This window comes from Neophocaena asiaeorientalis, unplaced genomic scaffold, assembly GCF_003031525.2.
Source record: "Neophocaena asiaeorientalis asiaeorientalis breed wild unplaced genomic scaffold, Neophocaena_asiaeorientalis_V1.1 scaffold9, whole genome shotgun sequence".
Lineage (NCBI taxonomy): Eukaryota > Metazoa > Chordata > Mammalia > Artiodactyla > Phocoenidae > Neophocaena > Neophocaena asiaeorientalis.
In genome coordinates this window covers 1,993,074-2,013,220 of record NW_020171825.1, presented here as the reverse complement: position 1 = coordinate 2,013,220, position 20,147 = coordinate 1,993,074, and the positions used below count along the sequence as shown (strand labels likewise).

Below are 20,147 nucleotides of genomic sequence, written 5' to 3'. Positions count from 1 at the left end.
GTCACAAATGGTGACCCTTCTTACACACCTGGTTCCATGAAATGCCATAGAGACGAATGACAGTAGGCACTGGAGGCATAATCTATTCAAAAAGCTTCAAAGTAAGACATCGATTGTCAAAACTGTTAAGAATCAGGTATACCAGTAAAGGGAAATTAAGAAATCATGTGCACTTCAAAGAAGGACACATTCTATACCCCCACTTACTGCGTCCTTATCTTGATTTATTTGGGTCTATCACGATTTTTTGAAACTAATTATCATACTTTAAAAATGTTCATGAAATGGCTCAGGTCAAGAAATAGGACTATTAGGGTCATTCCCCATCAGAACATTAGGAAGAAATAAAATTTATTACAGAATTTTCCTAGTGGAATTACCAACTCAAGAAACTTTAATTATGTGACACTTTTCCAAACACCCCTTTAAGGTAAGAAAAATAATAGGAAATGAAACCTTTTTATTATTGTGGATCAAAGTGCATTACGTTTTCAATTCAAAAAGAAAGCAACTTTACTCATTAAAGATGGACGACTTTTAACAGATAAGAGAGCACTGGGCATAATTAAACCAATCATCCATGTGTTTATTACCACCCACCAATACCAGAAGGGTGTAAGAAAGAAGAACACAGAAGCACAGGCTGGTACGAGAGGAAAGAGTCTAAGAGGGGAGTCTAAATCCCACAGGGAGGAGAAGCGGACATCAAGAAGATGAAGACGCGCACTGAGGCAAAGATGCTTAAGCTACACTGTACAGGATGAGTACAAGTTGTGTTTAGCACAAAAAGGAAGAGAAATGTGAAGATAAGCCTACCCTTAGAAAGTTAAAATAACAAAATCAAGTCATAATAGATGAGATGAGCTTTTTGCATACACATAAAAAGCAAACCCATTAAGTCCTAGAATTAAAAAAATATACACCCAAGAAAAAACTGCCTAAAACTCTAATTAGCTTGAATTAAACATCTCTAAAACCGCACCAACCTACAGCCTAGTCAATGGTTTTAACTAGGGAAATAATGAGCCAACAGAAAGAACAGGGCTTGTATGACCAAAGCAATTTTGTCAATGTCTTTGTCACCATTTAATAGGAAAGGCTGGGATCCATCAGGCTGTGACCCACTGGGGGACTCCTGGACTTGGCTCCAATGAGGAGTCACTGTTTGATGTCACCAGTTGCCAAGGTCTTTCCTTTTGTTCCCTCTGCTTTGAGTTTAGTCTCACTAACCCACTTGTTTATCATAATTCCCATTTCGACTCTCCTAATCAGAGAACACACAGCCAATGAATGTATTCTGATCTGCTTATTAATTCTAGTTCTCAATGCACATTATTAAATGGTATTCTGGTTTAACGTCTCCATATATTTTATGTATTAAAAGTCACATTCAGGTAATAGTCTACTGTATGTCAAATCGATTCACATTAAATTTCTGTAGTTTTATTTATCTGGCTTATAACAGAGTCCAAATCAGTACCTGCAGATTTATACTCAATGAACACTAAAACTCTTCTCAAATATGAGCTTAATTTTCTTTTTCATGGTTGTGGCATTCTTTCCTACTTTCCTATTAACTAAAATCATATTCCTGCTAAAAGATGGGTCTGTGTCCACCTTATATAAATCGTCATCAAGGCGGACATTCAAAGAACATCAGTCCCATCCCTTTGTTTGGAAATAAATTATTTCCATTCTACTAAAAAAGCTGTACATCTGCAAGGGGTAGGGGGAAAAAACAGTGCACACTATGAAGTGTGATAAGATCTGAAAATTAAATCTAAACATAGCTAGCATCTCAAACATCCTTTGGGATATAAACCTCACAGTACAAAATACAATTTAAAGCCGGGCTTCCCTGGTGGCGCAGTGGTTGAGAGTTCGCCTGCCGATGCAGGGGACACGGGTTCGTGCCCCGGTCCGGGAGGATCCCACATGCCGCGGAGCGGCTGGGCCCGTGAGCCATGGCTGCTGAGCCTGCGCGTCCGGAGCCTGTGCTCCGCAATGGGAAAGGCCACGGCAGTAAGAGGCCCGCGTACCGCCAAAAAAAAAAGCCTTCTTCTAGCAACTATAACAGATTCAATTATTTTCAGCCAATATTGTTTCTTAGGTTAAACACTGGCAGTGCTTGACGCACAGAAATCCTTAATTACCTTGGCCAAGTATGGGCGTGAGTCTTATGAGGCCTTCCACAAAATTTTAGGACTAATTGAAAAGGTAACTTAGGACTACAAAAGGAGGAGAAGAAGGTGAAGTCCTCTTCTAAAGGACTTATATAATGATGCATGGACACCTGAGAGCCTAGGCCAATCTTTATGGGACTTTTTTTTTTAATGGAATGAACTGATGAAATGCAGAGGTGCCCCCAAATCCGAATATAAAGGGTACAATTTACGACTATCTCCAAGTCTAGTTAGGAAGACAAATTTCAAATAGAGCCTTTTTTATTTTAAAAACTTTTTTCTTCCTCTTGGTTGAAATGATTCCCTCCCAAAACTGGGGTCACTTTAATGGCTATGAGCCCGTAATCAGGAATGCGGGATGCTCAGCCCAGGGAAGCAGGGTCCCTAAAGGGAACATACAGAGGTACCACGTTTCCTCACCTGGGCACAACCCCAGGGGCTTCCGGGCATTTCCTGCCCCTCTTCTTCACCACTCACTGCTCTTCCCTGATGGCCTGCTGTGGCCCTGTTTCTTTAGCTTTAACTTGGAATCCCTCTTACTAATGAACTTCCTGCCCCCAACCTGGCCAGGGCTCTGTCTTTCCTCGGTAGGGTGCTGGCTAACACGCTACCTTAACCCCACTGAGGCTGGGAAACCAAGAAGCTCATGTTTCAAACCACAAGCAATGTGAAGCACATAATTTAATTAAACTTCCTATGGAAGAATTTGAGAAGTGATCTTGGAAAGAGGTTGGACTTGAGAGCCAGGAAACCTGAGTTCTCATCTGAGCTCTGCCTCTACTTAGCTGTGTAATCTTGGAGGAAAGTTTTAACTTTCCAAATCCAGAATTTTCTAGGATCTCTAGGTTTTCTTTGTGGTTTAAAAACTCCATAGTCCCATGGAATTCTAAGTCTCTCTCTCACAAGTGGTTTATTATGAGTGCTACGAATTGCTTTGTGAGAAACTAAAAACTTAAAAGACATCCAGAAAAAAGATGAATACGCTGTATCTTTTTTGATTTATAGTCATATTACCCCACTTACTTTTTTAATGAAAGGAATTGTTTTAATGTGTTTTTATGAAAGAAATTGGATTAAAAGGAGGGAAGATTCACTCTGTAGACTTAAATACAGGCATTAGTATTAACGAAGATGTTCTTTTGTGTCATCATTTCTTTATTTTTCTAATCCTCTCAACTCATAAGGCACCAGATTTTTTTTATTAATCACTTTACAATGGGCATTAAACTATAACAAAACAACCCTCTTAATTCCTGGTGGGAAGTATGCGTATCTACTGGGTGTCTAATATATCATATTTTATAGGACTTACAATTCAGACATTGAAACAAAAGGCCCACCCTTCCCCTGGGACACAGGAACAATGAGCTGGAGACAAAATCCCAGAGAAGTGGGTGGGCTGTAACCTGAGCCAGCTGTGTGGATCTACAAGGACTCTCCCCACCTCTCCTGTCCTAAGGAGCGCAGGGCAGGGAGTGTCCACCCTCAGACAGAAAACAAACATCACGGGCAGCCCAGGAGGGAGTGCGAGCTCAGAGGTGGCTGCTCCTCGGGTGTCCTGAGCAGAACAATTCCGAAGGAAGGCGAGGCCAAAGTGCACCACCTGAGACACAGAAGAGGTGAAGAGGGTTCTCCTCAGTAATCGGTCAGTAGGTATGGCTGCAGAACAGAGAGAGAGAAGGGATTCCTATGCTCCTGCCATCTTACCTCTAAGATGGGCCTTGAGGCCTGGGGAGTGAGGGTAGGAGGGGCCAAGGTGCAGTGAAGGGAGGCAAGTGGATGTGGCAGAAATCAAAGCCCAGGTGGTCTGGGTAAGACTGAGCTCTCAGGCAGGCATGGCCCATCTCCCTAGCTAAAGAGTAAGCCCTGGGTTGAATTTTTATTGTGCTCAACTGCGCCAAGTGGATTTTCAACTGCTCCCTGCTAGAGAGACGGCTCTCAACACCTCCTCCCTCTGCCTCTAGGTCCCTCTGAATCTGCTGGAAATACCCCCTTGGATGCATGTCCGTACATTAAATGTTTTGTATCCTGCGCAGTATTAAACCTCACTTTAGACAAGGCTGGGAACTTAGCTGCAACTTACTGAGCACAGCAGTAATGGAACCTTTCCAAATATCTGGCAGATGCATTTGTTTCAGAGCAGACGACTAGCTTTTGAGAGGATTCAGTTCCAAGCTAGGCTGGAAACTGAAATCCACACAGGGCGTTCCCCACATCTCACTGCAGAGATCAGACCCACAGTGTTCCATGAAGGTCAGACAAGTCCATTTCCAGGGAAGCAGTTTCCTGAGGATTCTCAACGTTTAATGCACTAATAATCAAGAAAACAAACAGGGCATGGGACAAGACAAGGGTCCAGAGAAAGATGTCCACTTAGGTTTCTGGAGGGACTTAATAAAAAACAACTCCCGAGAAACTAAAACATTACAAGGACGGAGCCTAATATGGGCAGAGAAACAGACATCTCTCTGCCTCTCTCTGACAGCTCCTCTTCACTAGTCCCTGCCTGGTGCCCAGGTTTCCATCTTTAGCTGTCTCTCTCTCTTCCCTCAACAGCATCACCCTGTGCCGTCAAGGACTTTCCTTGCTGTACATCCCCATGACAACGCACCGATTTAGGGGGCTCCTGTGTGAACCTCAGTGTGGCACCCTCCCTGACGGGGATGTCTGCCTTCCCTCAACCAGCCCTCTGCACAGCTGCCAGTCATCTTTCTGAAACTCTTAGCAATAGCGTCATGCCTCAGCTTGAATTCTTTCAAGGACCCCCACCACCACTGCCATGAGAATAAAGTCCAGACTCCTCAGCATGACCTGACCTTTGGTGACCCGCGGTACTGACTTCTCTGGACTCCTCTCCTGCCCGTCTCTGACCCTCCAGCACGCGGGCTACTTCTGACTCCCTAACGTAGCAGCCCCTGCGCCTGGCTGCGGGGCTGCTCACTCCCACCTCCTGCAGCACACGGCACACACGCAGTTCTGCGGAAATTACTCAGAAACCTTGCTGCATCGCCCACCAGACTCAAGAACCTCAGACTGTGCTAGTCATCTTTGCTTCTCCAACACCCTTACATAATGTCTGGCCTAACCTGAATGTCTGAATGAATGGGCAGTCGGGACTTTTAAATGGAATCACTTGGGGCTCCGAATGAGACAGTGTCTTAGCAACTGGTGAGACATCAGGTAGCTCTGTCACTGCATAGTGTCCTGTTTCCTAAAGTGTCATATATGTACATTTATAAATGTCAGTAGACCTTTGATAGTCATAAAAATTTCATTCTGCTACCTTGAAAACCCCCCAAATTATGTATTACATAACAGCTTGGTCAAATGCAGTAAATTATAACTAAGTAAGTTAAATGTTCAAAACCCTTAATGACCAGACTCATCAACTGGGGGGCGGGGGGTGTTTGGTATTACAGAGAAGCTGGTTTCTTTTATTTTTTTTAATAAATTTATTTATTTTTGGCTGCGTTGGGTCTTCGTTGCTGCGTGCGGACTTTCTCTAGTTGCAGCGAGCGGGGGCTACTCTTCGTCACAGTGCGCGGGCTTCTTGTTGCGGTGGCTTCTCTTGTTGTGGAGCACGGGCTCTAGCACACAGCCTTCAGTAGTTGTGGCACATGGGCTCAGTAGTTGTGGCTCATGGGCTCTAGAGCACAGGCTCAGTAGTTGTGGCGCACGGGCTTCGTTGCTCCACGGCATGTGGGATCTTCCCGGACCAGGGCTCAAACCCGTGTCCCCGGAACTGGCAGGCGGATTCTTAACCGCTGCGCCAGCAGGGAAGTCCCTCTAATCACTTAAGTATCACTGCAGAAGTGAGGACGGGGCTGGCTATCCAGAAAACCAGGAGAGGCCTTGCAGCCACCTGGGTGGACACGTGGCAGGTCCAGCTCCCCCATGAGTAAGGGGCTCAGCCTGCTCCACATCATATGACTTTGCAACTAAAAACTGCCATCCTCAAAAATAAAACGATGTTACCTAGAGGAGAGGAAGGAGACTCCACTAAGCATCCTGGGCACTCAGCTCCCTCCCTGCTGCCTGTCGGACATCAGCCAGTGTGTACAAAGAGCTTCCTTGAATGGTGGTATCTCTTTGGATTCTCACACATCTAATGAGAACCCCAATTTTAGGGCAAATGTTATCCCTGAATTACAGGTTAAGAAAGGTGAATTTACATGGGAGCATAATTTAAAAAAAAAAAAGGAAAGGTGAATTTTAGGAAGGTTTATGGCTTACTGAAATACCCAGATTAGTGACATACAGACCTGGGGCTAAAATCTAAACCCAGATGACTACATCTCAGGTCTTGCCACTACCCTAGTGTCTAGAACAACTACCATTCTATTCGGTAACAGAGCCTTGAGGAAGGGGTAGGCAAGTGTAGCTTCTTTCATTTTTCTACTTGTCTGTGTATGGTTCTCTGTGTCTTCTTTAGAATGCAATTTTAGTTGTTAAAAACACCATACCTTTGTGCGAATACCTAGCGTAGTGAATATGCTTCACGTTAAAACATGTCCATTATTTATATACTTCCAATATCCCAATGAAGTTTCCTTTCAGGACTTGCCTTAGGGAGGCACACGCCTTCATTCACAAGTAAGGCCTCACTCGTGCATCAAGGATAATTTCACACAAGCCCCTCTGCACGTTTACCAGCACCACCAGGACAGTCTGCTCAGAGCAGCCCTTCAAAGCCTGGGACGCCAGGCAAAGTCCTATCTTAAACACAGTGGAGCAGAGGTTATGCTTTGCGGATAAAATACTAAGCAGATGGGGAAGACCTGATTGGAGGACTTCTGACATCAGGGGACTTCACGGAACTCCCTCAATTTGTCCTCACTGGATCTCAGGCACACACTCAAGGGTGCTGCTGATGCAAGGTCCATCAAACCCACACAGGACACTCAGCAGGGCCCAGGTTCTGCCAGGTAACCCTGGTAGGAAAAGGCAGAGGTATGGACACAGCAGGACCCATTCAGGTTGTAGGAACCACAGAGTGTGTGCCTAGTAATATGTTAAATGGCATCTGATGATTCTGAGGCCAAAACCCAGGTTTTCTTTTATTTGAAGGACTTCTGAGTTTTGTTTTTGCATGCAAACACGTCTGCCTCTCTTCTACTCCCTTGACCCACCACCTTGAGCTGTGCCCTTACGACCACAAAGGCAGCTGGTGCCGAGATCTCAAATCCATCCATTTACTCAAAACATATTAAATGCTTACCACGAATTAAGCACTGTTGTAGGAACATCACAAATGCAAAGGTGAATTTTCAAAAAGCTATGGTTTATAATAAAAAAACAACTATGGTTTGCCACTCTCACAGAGGTTTTATTTTCTATTTGGGGAGAAAATAATAAAGTCTTATAGTTATAATAAAGTCTTATAGAGAAAATAATAAAGTCAAATAACCATAATAAAGAATGATTTTCAGTGAATGCTAGAGATATGGTATAAATAAATCTCCACTGCTTGCACTGTCTTAAGATTTCATCTTGGCTCAAATCTTCCTCTGTCAATGCCTGTGAGTAGTGTTTAGTAACCTAAGACATATACATGAATCACATAGATAAAAGTGTCCTTCTACCCCTCCCCCTCTACATGAGGTCTGTGCTTACCCAATTCCACTCACTGTAGAACCTTCACCAGTCTCTCGGACCTATTTAAAATGTGAGCAAACGTTATTTTTAAAAAGCAAAGAAAATTTTAAAAAAGAAAGAAAGAGAGTGAGTGAGAGAGAAGGGAGGGAGGGAGGAAGGAAAGAAAATGTGACCTGATATGGGGAAAACATGCATACAGTAATGGACTATACTAGACTCATCCAGTATCTTTTATTCTATCTGAGAAGAGAATAAAATCTTAGATTCACTTATGAAGGTAATATTTTGTGTGTGTGTGTTTTATTTCATCTAGTTATTTATGTAGGTAATCTCAACTCCCCACTTGATCATAAGTTTTCCTAAGCACTGCATGGTGTTTCTAACAAAAATCATGTCATACATTGCCGGTATGGTGTGTGGTGGGGAAAGAGCTACTTCCCTCACCGGGCTGTCTTGAGGAAAAATGAAGAAAATGTCTAAAGTGCTAGTAAACATAGAAATCAACCTGACAAGTTTTTCCTCTAATGGTGTTCACAAAAGGCACCGCAGTTCCCTGAGGTGCCCAGCTGCTGGGGCACCATCACACCGCATTCTGTATGAACGCCCCAGCTCCCTAGGAGAACAAAGAACGTGCATCAATCATGTCCCCTAGAGTTGCATCCCATGGAGCATGGCATGGGCCACCCTCCACTGAAGAACGGGCCTCCTCTGCTTGCACAGAGCACAGGGACCCAGAGGTACACCCGTGGGCAGTAAGGAAGACCAGAGTACCCACCTGGGTGCCACATCAGCTGAACCTCGCTGGTTACGGCCAGATTGTCCTCCTACCCTACAAGGCTGCTACCTTCATTTAGAAAGGATGGCACAAATCAAAGTTAATTATGGTTCTTCAATATATTTCTGTATTTTCTGATTGAGAATCTGATATAGAAGCTGTTTTTCAAAAGCAATTTTCCTCTCCACCAAAGGAACACTGAATTGGCATACTTCCAAGGCTGATACTCCTTTAAAGTGGGTGAGCTGAACACAAAGGTTTTAACAAATTAAGGAACAAATGTAACAGTCAAGGTAATAATAATGACCAAGGTTCCTAAATCACTTCCTTTCCTGCTGCATTTCTAACAAGAAAGGTTACAATATATACCTTCCAAGGGCCTAAGGATCCATGTCAAGCTTACATTAAATGTTCAAAATAGTTATTTGAGGAGCTATACCCATAACTTACTTCTTATTTCAGTTTGATTTTATATATCATTTAAATTCATTAGACCTGGTAGCTGGGCTGAACATTTTCACATCTATTAATCTTCTGAATTTCTATCCAACTATTATTCAGTGCTCACACACGTCAGTTCACCTTTCCTGTGGGCCCTCCAGTCACCCACACTCCACGCTGCCTACCCAGCACTCCACCTGTGGGATCACAAACACGTCAACGCCCCTTCTCCCAGCGCCACCTTCCATCCCTCCAGCTCCCCCGCACCAGGCACTTCTGCTTGTTCATCTTCAGGGTCCTCCCGTGTCTTCTCCTCCCCATCCAACATCCACCTCTGAACACTCCCCAGCAGCCGAGAGTCCTGAGGACTCAGCTTCCGCGTTCTTGGGTCCAGCAGCTACACGCCCACCCCTTTGCCATCTTAACCCCCATCCTTTGTTTTCTTTTCTCTGCTCTTAAGCTGTTAACATTCCCAACAAGGCTGATTTCATCAAAATCTTAGGTGGAAGGACCCCGCTCTTGGTTGATTCATACATTCTCATTCTCTCTCTCTCTCACTCACTCCTTCCATTCAATGAGTATTTCTTGAATTCCTACTCTGTGCCATGTGTCCTGTGTGCTCAGGAAACATCAGTGAATATGACTGAGATCCCCACCCTCACAGGGTTCACAAGAATAAACAATAAACACGTGAGTATCTTAGAAGCAGGTAAGTGATATGCTGAGGAAGAAAGAAAACAGAGCAAAGTAAAGAGGATCTGGAACGCCAAGAGGGTGAAGGGCATGGCAGCAGGCAAGGGCCTCACGGAGAAGTAAGAACTGGAGAAAGGCCTGCAGTGGGTGAGTGAGAGCTAGGTAAAGAACTCTCCGGGAAGAGGAACAGCCTGAGAAGAGGGCCTGGGGCAGGAGGCTGCCTGGAGTGACAGAGGAGCCCCACGGAGGCCAGTCTGGCTGCAGCAGAGAGCGCAGAGGCGACTGGTCAGAGAGGTGCGGTGGACAAGAGCACGGCCACAGTAAGACTTCCCTGAGTGAGGTCATCAGACCTACCTTGAAACTTAAGCTTTTAAAAGATCACCCTGGCTACTCTGTTAGCATAGACAGGAAGAAGGGCAAGGATAGGATCTGGAAGACCTGATAGGATTAACCAAGGTAAGAAGGGATGAGGGCAGTGGCCACGGTTACAGCAGTAGGGGTACTGACTGATGACTCTTACTGTTACGCCCTCCCCATCCCAAGCCCCGTAGCCTGCTTTCCAAACCCTCCTGACTTGCCCCCAGGCTGCTCTTCACCTGGGCCAACCTGACATTAGCTCCCTCAGCCCAATCTGCCTCTAAATTTCTCAAATACCCAATCCTCTCCTTCCCATTCAGAGACAGAACTCTCTCTCCTTCCTGAACTCTTCCTGTGGAGACCCTTCATTCCATCCCCCCAGGGCCCCCTAAAGAGCCTTGCTTGAAAACGCACCCCCACAGCTTGCATCTTCAATCTCTTCCTCATTCCTGGACTTCCCTTCCTAGCTCATTCTCTCAGTCCTGATAAAACCTCCTGTTATTGCTCCGACTTACGATGATCCCTTCTCTCTGCTACCATTTAACGCTAACCCCTGTGCCCCACGCACTCACTTCTTCAGCCCCGGCAAGAAATGACCATCACAGGCAATGATGCCCTAGCTATCAACTCCGAGGACCATTCTCCCACGCCAGTGGCAGAAGCGCATGACGGTCTGCTCTTTTTGCCTGCCTTCTTCAAAACGCCTCTCACTCCCTTCCAGGGCCGCACAGTTTCCTGGTCCTTTTCCCACTTTCTGTATCTGATTCTTACCCCTGCTTCCTCCTAGGTGAAGGTGTTCCCCAAGATTCAGTCCCCTGGAGGGCACTCTCATGCTCTCGGTCCCTGTGGCCGCTGTCTCACATTTCTACGGGTGAGCCCAGACTGATAATCCTGGCTTCTCTCTCAGGCTGCACTTCTGCATTTCAACCACTTTAAGGGCTCAGCACCTGGACGTCCCACTATCTCAATGTTCCAAGAAAAAATTCCCATAGGATTCAATTTGTCATGACAGTGGTCATATTCTCCTTCTTATTATTAATATTAATTCAATATCTCCTCTCCTAAGTTTTGAGCAATTTGAAAACAGGAACCCTGTCTGAGCTCTCTGCACAAACAGTATAACTCTAAACTATATGCTAAATAAATACACTCTTCAACTCAGCTGATCAGTGCTATCCAAAAAATAAGCTTTTCTTTTTAAGACATACTTGATGATAAAAAAAAAAAATGACCTGTCACTCTTTTCTGCAAAAGGCAGAATTCTTGACCTGGAATTAAAATCCTCATCTCCTGAAGGTCTGGACAACGTCAATTTGGAAACATTATTTATCCAGATTTTTCAGGTAGGTTCAATCCTAGACATGAACTAATAACCCCAAACCCACAATGTTCACAGAAACTGACATTGTTGGCCACTGAATGCAGACCGATAAAAATTTTGAGGAACTTTACCAAAAGAACACTTTCCAATAAAAAGCCCAAAACAAAGTATTGAGATTATTTTTTGGCAGCATATAATAAAAAGCAAGGACAAAACACTGTGGAAAAAAAAAATTCTTTCTTTTCAAAAGGACAGATGGGAAATGAGATGAGGGACTTCCAGCCCCTTTGTAAGTAGCGGGGCCTGGTTTCCTTTTCAGGTCAGTGGTTTGTAGATCATTATCAGTCTCATGTAAGCAGAAGAGGAAAAGAAACAGAAGAAAAATAAAAATCAGGATGTTATTTAAAGGGAAATGGATTGACCACATTTTTCGATACAATGCTGAGAACACTCTAGGATTCTCCTGTATCTAAACTTTTCCAAAAGTGAAAATTTCTAGAGTTGCCAATTATTAATAATTTTCCCATCTTTTAAATTCTCTTGCTAAAGAGATTTGACATTGATGATACACCATGAAATGTCAACAGGAAGAACACCTGAGAGACACTCCTTGCCCTGACTTCTCATACAACTTCCAGGAAGACAACAATTTCACGTCTGTACAGCACAGAAAACCCGTAACATCCTGCTCTTTTTCTTCATTGTGGTATAATGTCCATAACATAAAATGTACATGTCAACCATTGTTAAGAGTACAATTCAGTAGCGTTAAGAATATCCTCCTTACTGTACAGCTGTCACCACCATCCATGCATAGAACTCTTTTCATCTTGCAAAACTGAAATCTGTAGCCATTAAATAATTAACTCTCTATCCCCCCATCTCCATCTCCTGGCAACCAGCATTCCACTTTCTGTCTGGATAAATTTGACTATTCTAGGTATCTCATGCAAGTGGGATACAATATTTGTCCTTTTTTGACTCATTTCAATTAGCATAATGTCCTTTTTTGACTCATTTCAATTAGCGTAATGTCCTCCAAGTTCATCCATGTACAATATTTGTCCTTTTTTGACTCATTTCAATTAGCATAATGTCCTTTTTTGACTCATTTCAATTAGCGTAATGTCCTCCAAGTTCATCCATGTACAATATTTGTCCTTTTTTGACTCATTTCAATTAGCATAATGTCCTTTTTTGACTCATTTCAATTAGCGTAATGTCCTCCAAGTTCATCCATGTACAATATTTGTCCTTTTTTGACTCATTTCAATTAGCATAATGTCCTCCAAGTTCATCCATGTTGCAGCATGTATCAGCCTTTTTTAAGGCTGAATAATATTCCAGTGTGCATATACACAATTTGTTTATCCATTTGCCCATTGATGGACACTTGAGTTTTTTCTTCCTTTGGGCTATTGTGAATAATCCCATTAGGAACATGGATGTACAAGTATCTCTTTGAGTCTCTGCTTTCAATTCTTTTGGGTATATCCCCAGAAGTGGAATATGACTTTCTCTCTTTATTTCTTTCATACAAACTCTATGCCTTGTTAGTTTATATCAGACACCAAAGTCTAATGTTTGTAAAATATAAATGGTATCCATAAATTGCCTCCCAACATCCTTTTTTACTGTTTACTACCTTTTCCATATTCTATCACTTTATAAAATTGCACAAACATTAGTAAGCTGTGTAACAAGCCAGGATACAAGGAGCTCAAAAGCCAGCTACAGATTCAGTGGATTGATGCCAGCAGTTAAGAATGTCACCACCAACAGTATCATCCAGTAAAAGGCTTCCTTCCACCTGAAGGAGGAGAACCTTGATTGGAAATCAACGGCCAGACTCACATCGAATTCTGTGTCTCTGACAGGAAAGGGAGGAGCCCTGGGCATTATTTACAGTTATGTTTAGAGCTGTCATTTCTTAAGCAATAAGTCAACTTATCTTTCTTTTTTCTTTTTTTTGGCCTCACCACACAGCATGTGGGATCTCAGTTCCCCAACCAGGGATCGAACCCATGCCCCCTGCATTGGAAGTGCAGAGTCTTAACCACTGGACCACCAGGGAAGTCCCTCAACTTACCTTTCTTGATCTAAAACATTTTAATCTTAAAGGTTATCATCTCTGTCTAATTGCCTGTTAAAGTTTACCTATTATTTACCCACGGAAAAGTAAGTTCTCAGAGTTTTGCCAAGTAAACTTGAAGAGGCCACAAAACTTTAAGAACAATAAAGGTCCATTAGTCACCAGAAAGTGTGCTTCTTTTATGACTCTGTTTCGCTTCCATTTTATTTTTTTACTTTTATTTTTTTGCGGTACGCGGGCCTCTCACTGTTGTGGCCTCTCCCGCTGCGGAGCACAGGCTCCGGACGCGCAGGCTCAGCGGCCATGGCTCACGGGCCCAGCCGCTCCGCGGCATGTGGGATCTTCCCGGACTGGGGCACGAACCTGTGTCCCCTGCATCGGCAGGCGGACTCTCAACCACTGCGCCATCAGGGAAGCCCCCATTTTATTTTTATTTCAAAAATTACCTAATTTTCCACCAAACCAAATCATTGGCGCAGCAAAAAGTTTTACAATTCTAGTCACTGGCATTTCCACATGTGCTCACTGGTATTCATAGTCACTTCATGAATCAAAGAAAACTAATTAATGTTCATAATAACTTTACAGATTTTATATGAAGCCTGAAGCACCCAAGCCTGGCATCCAGTGTACAGTGGTCATGTGGATGTGGAGGTGGATGGGTGGGGAGGGAGGTGACAGAGGCACCAGCACAGCCCCGTCCTCAGGGCCACAGCACGGGTGGGGACACTTGAACACAAAAAGCGTGAGAAGCCATTACTGAAAAGCTCTAGACAACGCACTTAGGTATTTATATAACAATGGAGACAGTAAGTATTAGAGGAACTAAGAGAATGGGGAAAAAATTACTGTGGATTTGAACAACTTCAGAAGACAGGATTTGAAGTGGCCTCAAAGGGTGAGAAGGTTCTAGAAGGATGGGAAAGAAGAGATGATATTGCCAGGAAGGAGAACCATAAAGCCAGGGCAGAGACAGAACAGAACGACCCCAAAGCGCCAGGGTCTGATTCTGAAAAAAAAAGCAAGCGTAGTCTATATGAGCCACGGTATTTCTACCCCAATCTTCGCAGATAAAACTTCACTCCATAAATATTCTGACAGCTGAGAACTGTCCTTTTGCCTTTTTAAAATTCACATTGACTCTGTCTCTCGGGTTTTTTTGTTTTAAACACTCTTCTCCCACCTTAGACAAGTACACCCAACGACAAACCTTATCTCCATAAGGCTCATTTTCAGAGAACTCAGACGTTCTTAGGGGCTGACCAATACCAACACAGGTCTACTTGTGACCTGCACAAATGTATCATCACTATGCACACCTATAGTTTAGTAAATTGTCATTTTGAATATAGTTGACAGGACTTCACACCAAATTCTATTCTCCTAACAGGTAACTAATATTGTTTAACTAGTAAGTATAGGATTGCAAATCAACCCCACTATGCATTTTGCTCACTATCTGACCCATTTCCTAACCAACTTGCTACCATTTTTCCATACGAAGTAAAATACTTTCCCCTGATCTAATCTGTTCCCTCTGCCTCTAATAATACAATAATAATTCTGATCCCATTCTGCCTAAACATGCAGGGACAGACAGAAGGAATCTGTGACATCACTAAGACATTTGGCTCATTCCACTAACTAGACAGTTATTAAAATCATCAAGACAATTTAGCAAGAAAGCATATAACCTTACTGGATTAGAATACAGGAGTCTCCTAGAAAAAACTAACTATCCAAACTTCACTGTGCCCCATCACAGTTACTGTGATGGGGATGAAAGCTGAAATTCAAGCTCCTTAATCTTTGAAAAAACTTCCCCCAAGCAGAACTTAACACTGTTCATTCAATCTTGGCCGGCAGAATGTCAGTGAGTTCTCTGCCGTTCCTAGAATATTTGTGTCTGGTATCCCCAGAGAAGTTGTTATAGGCAAAAGGGACAAAGGAGTTTTTCTCAAAGTTTCAATCATCTGTTTCTACAAATGCTTAAACATCCAGATTCCTTGTCTGTGAGATAAAAGATGAAATTAAATTAAGTGTATATAATTTATGTGGTTTGTTTGCTTCTTAAGCAGTTTTATCTCAGGTTTGCACATACAATTTTGCATTCCAGGCTGCAAAACTCCAAATAACTTTGTTACTCTAACTGATACCAAGAAGAATACATACTTCACGCTCAGAGAAACTTGAGGTTCAACCTTTAGCTTCCTCAGAGCACACTACAGGAAAAATACGTCAACATAGAGTATAATTTGTAATCATCTGATTTAACTTCTCATGCTAACAAATGATGCTAACAAAAGGCATCATTCTGAGGTTTCCATTTATTCATCCCTTAGCTAGGTAATCTACTCTTGTAATGAAGTTTTCAAGGCATCATATTTGGGGGCGTGATCTGAAACCATTTATGAGCAGAACGTACTTTGGCAGCAGCATCCCACTAATAGTCAATTTCATTTCCGTGGCATTCCTTATTTTTCAGGAAAGAACTAAAGAATAATCATTTTACCCACAGTTAGAAAAAGTGAACATTTGTGAAAATTCTCACCTTTGTTGTAAACTGGAAGCTTTTAAATTTGGTGGGAAAAAAAAAACTTCAAGGAATATAATTTAACAATTGTTATTAACATGGAAATTTCTAAAGACAATTCGGTACATAGAGAACTGTATATATAACAGGTTATGTTCTGGGGAGTGGGATTAAAAAGAAGGTGTTAGGGGAGGCTTTTAATGTCAAACGTTTCAATAGTGCCTGTTTGTTTGTTACACGTATGTACTAGTTTTTAAAATTAAACAACAAAGAATCAAGGAAGCTTTTAAAAAAAATAATAAGGCAGTTTAATTCACAAAAGACAGGTCTTGGATGGTAACAGCCTCAGGTAGAGAAGAAGGAAGTGCCAAGATTAAGTCCCAGGAGATCAAGGGCAATAACTGGAATCTCCAGTAGACAAAGATGACTCCAGGTTGCCAGGCATCTAACGGTACTGGGGTTCTATCACTCCTCAGTGGCTCAAAGCTCTTGTGGGTCACTCAGCCACAGGCCACAGTCTGAAAGGCTTCAAGCAACAATCTAGAGCAGCTCACAACAGAAGCTGTGCTGAGTCCCCTGCTGGCAGCTACTGAGCTCCCAGAAACAGCACCTGTCACTGCATCAGTGAGGTAAATGTTAGGACATTCCTCGATGTCAGAACCCCCAAACTCTTCTCTATGAGCCCACACACAGTTCAGGGCCTCTCTCAAGGCAGTCTCCCAAAGTGACATTCTAAAAGGATGCATGGCAAAATCCTCCACTGCTTCCGAGCAAATCCCATCCTTAAGACTCTAAGGCACTTGGCAAAACCCCTAAACACCTCTTCAAACAAATTTTCTAAGACATAGGAGACACTTGTGTCTATAGAATTAGCCCAGAGTATAGCACTTCTATTCAAGATAAAAGATACACACTTGAAAAAATATTTGTGTCATATACGTATGCGTTTATGCATATGCGTATGCATGTATTTGCATATATGCATATACATACATATGTAACATATATGCAGATATGCATGTGTACACACATATATACACATATATATGCAAAAATAATTCCACACGGCTCTATTTACACACACTTAGAAGTTACCTACCTGAAAGTCATCATAAGGGAAGAGCAGCATCTCCCTTAAACAGTCGTTCAGGATCTGTGTCTTTTTCTGGACGATGACATTTTCATAGTCGAGTGGCTCAATCAGCTTTGGTTTGGCCTAGAAGGTGAAAAGATAAGCAATTGGAACACTCTTATAAAAGTAACTTCTTAAGACTAAAGAACTTCATACATCCTACTCTACATGTTTTTGTACTTTCCAACTTTTCTACAATGAGAGTGTATCAGTTTTGCTATCAGGAAGAATCTGAAACAAGAGAAACAAGTTGTCTTCAAAGGAAAGAAAACACTTCATGGTCCTCATGCTTGTTTGGTTATTTAAACACAAAGGAGGCTATGGAGTCTGGTGGAACTTCCAGTCACGTCTTGGGTCACCCCTGGCTAGGTCGGTCCCCTTCTAAGCCTTAAGCTTTGCCAGAACTGCCTTGCGTGGAGGTCCAGCCATGGTCTGGCAATGAAGGCCACCAGCTCCAGCCGTGACCATCTCTTCTTGGCCCTAGGCTTAAAGCAATCCCCAGAGCTATTTTATATAAAACTCTATGGAACTCATCTCTGAGTCTCAAAATATCCCTGTCTAACCTGAACTATCTATACACTTATATATACAACACCTAAACATAGAGAAATGTGAGCTGGACCAAAATCGGGCAAGCAAGGGAAAAAAGTACTTAAACCAGGGCTTGTGGGTGACCCCCAGGGGGTAGGGATGATCATCCCTGGAATGCACTAATCCAAAGAAAGAGGCAACGAGCAACTGGGAAAGAAAAGAGAGAATATGCCTTTTCTAGCTTTTATTCTCAGTAAAAATCTCAGCTAGTTTTAGTCATTGCCACAGTGTTCAGTGATCACTTCCCACATGCAAGGCACTAACTGGGCTAAGTCAAGGATAAAGATATATATTCAACTAACTATAGCACAGTATGCCAAGTGCTTAAAAAGGCACACGTGCGCGTGTGCACACACACACACACACACACTTATCAGAAGTAAATTCATTATATCAATAAATTCATTACTGCAAGATTATTTTTGAAACTATTAATAAAAAACATCTGATAACGCAATTTCAACAAATGCTCTATATAAAATGACAATTCATATACAGATAATAAATATATTAAAGACATCGGGTATGTGCCATCTAAATTAGGAATTGTAACTGAGACTTCTTTGTGTTCCCCAAATCTGTCTCTTTTCCTTCCAAATAGAACTGGACTACATTTCCCAGCCTCCCCATGGTTAGTGTGGTCATGTGACTGTCTTCTGGCCAACAGCATGTCAGTGGAAGGGATGTGGTCGCTGCCAAGCCTGGCTCATAAAAGCCTCTGCTATAGACTGAATACTTGTGCCCTGAAAACTCATATGTTGAAACCCAATCCTGAAAAATAATGGATTAGGAAATGAGGCTTTGGGGAGGTGATCAGGTAATGAGGGTGAAACCCTCATGAATGGGATTAGTGTCCTTATAAGAGAGACCTCCAAGAGCTCTCTCGTCCCTTCCACCATGCAAGCACACAGCAAGAAGACAGCATCCATGAACAAGGAAGTGGACCCTCACCAAACACTGCATCTGCCAGTGCCTTGATCTTAGACTTTTCAGTCTCCAGAACTATGAGAAATAAATATCTGTTGTTTAAGCCCCACTCTATTGATATTACAGCTGCCCAAGCTAGCTGAGATGGCCTCTCTCCCCTGTCCTCTCCCTATTCCCCTCTGCCAGCAGCATGCACAGGATCCAGCAGTGGACTCAGGAGGCCTGAGGAAAGGGTGAAGGCCCAAGACGAAAGGAGTTTGGATCCTGAATCACCTTGCTGAAGGCCGTCTGCTTGAAACAGGCACTGAGATAGCCTGAGAACAAGAACTAAAGCATCTACTGTGTTATGCCAATGAGGTTCTCAAGTTTCTTAATGAAGCAGTCAGCTTGCTCTGCCTAATATAAGAATAAAATGTCCATATTTAACTTCAATTACTTGATTTAAGTAGACTCTACATGACGTCATGATATGCTGAGGAAAAAACACAGTGCTCAAACAAGTGCACAATTATTATAATTGGGTAATAGTACGTGTTTATGGACGGAGATTGAAAATATACATACACAATCAAAGAAATTAAAGCTATCTTGTGAAAGTGTAATTTCTTCCTCTAAAATATTTGTAATGTTAAAATGATTTTATATTCAAAAGAGGCCAAATAAAAGATTTACACAAGTAATTATTTTTAAGTAAGAACTGACACAGAAAATAAAAGTATTCTCCAAAATATTTTAATTCAACTTAAATCATTTCTTCCTTTATTTTAGTTTGTTATGTTGTATATAGTAATCAATCTACAGGTGCTTGTTGGCAAAATGGATCAATGTCACAATCAGTAACATTTTCTTTAAGAACCATGACTATATTCCTAATAAAATCCAAAGAGGCACAGAGCTTTCTACAGTGACAGAGCTCAGGATTCTGACAGCTAAACGTCCATTACAAGGAGGTCAGAAGGATTAGACTGCAGGATGGAACAGACACTGTGCTCCCCCCGGCCCTGTATCGTGTCCAGCACATGACTGCAGCCAGCGAAGCCCAGAGCGGGTGACCTAGTTTTGCAGCCCTGGGCACCTCCACAGGCACTAGCTGGCCCAGGGGAATCCTCAGCTGGGTACCTCCCCTTCCAGCCCCTCAGCACAGATCATCAGCTCCACTCCCTCCAGACTACAGGGTAAGGTCAGACTGCTTTCTCAGAAAACTGCCGCAGTGTTAGCCCTGGTTAGCAGAGGGTGCTGCGGGGACACTGCTTAGAAAGGGGCTTTTCTCAGGCTCCAGTGTTCTGGAATTGTTCCTTGGTTTTGGGGTTTTCTGCTTTGTTCCTATAGCCCAGCAGCCACTGGGGGCTTTCTGGGAGAGACCCAGGGGCGCACACCCTGCAGAAGTTGCACAGGCACCCCAGCAGGTGGTTCCCAGCCTCTAGCCCACAGATCCTCAGCAGACTGACTTCTCCACTGTCCAGAGACCAGGGCCACACTCCCTCCACCTAGGCCTGACTCTTAGCCT

The 20,147-nt window shown here is 42.9% G+C and overlaps 1 protein-coding gene across 9 annotated transcripts in view; it reads right to left on the bottom strand.

Annotated features, from left to right (window-relative positions):
• The window catches only part of DOCK9 (dedicator of cytokinesis 9), a 175,062-nt gene that overhangs the window by 134,957 nt on the left and 19,958 nt on the right, over window positions 1-20,147 (bottom strand). For all 9 annotated transcript variants that reach the window (XM_024739809.1, XM_024739792.1, XM_024739820.1 and 6 more), the window contains exon 2: window positions 17,090-17,206. In XM_024739809.1, the coding sequence (XP_024595577.1) occupies window positions 17,090-17,206 (117 nt within the window). The remainder of the gene's footprint in view (window positions 1-17,089; window positions 17,207-20,147) is intronic.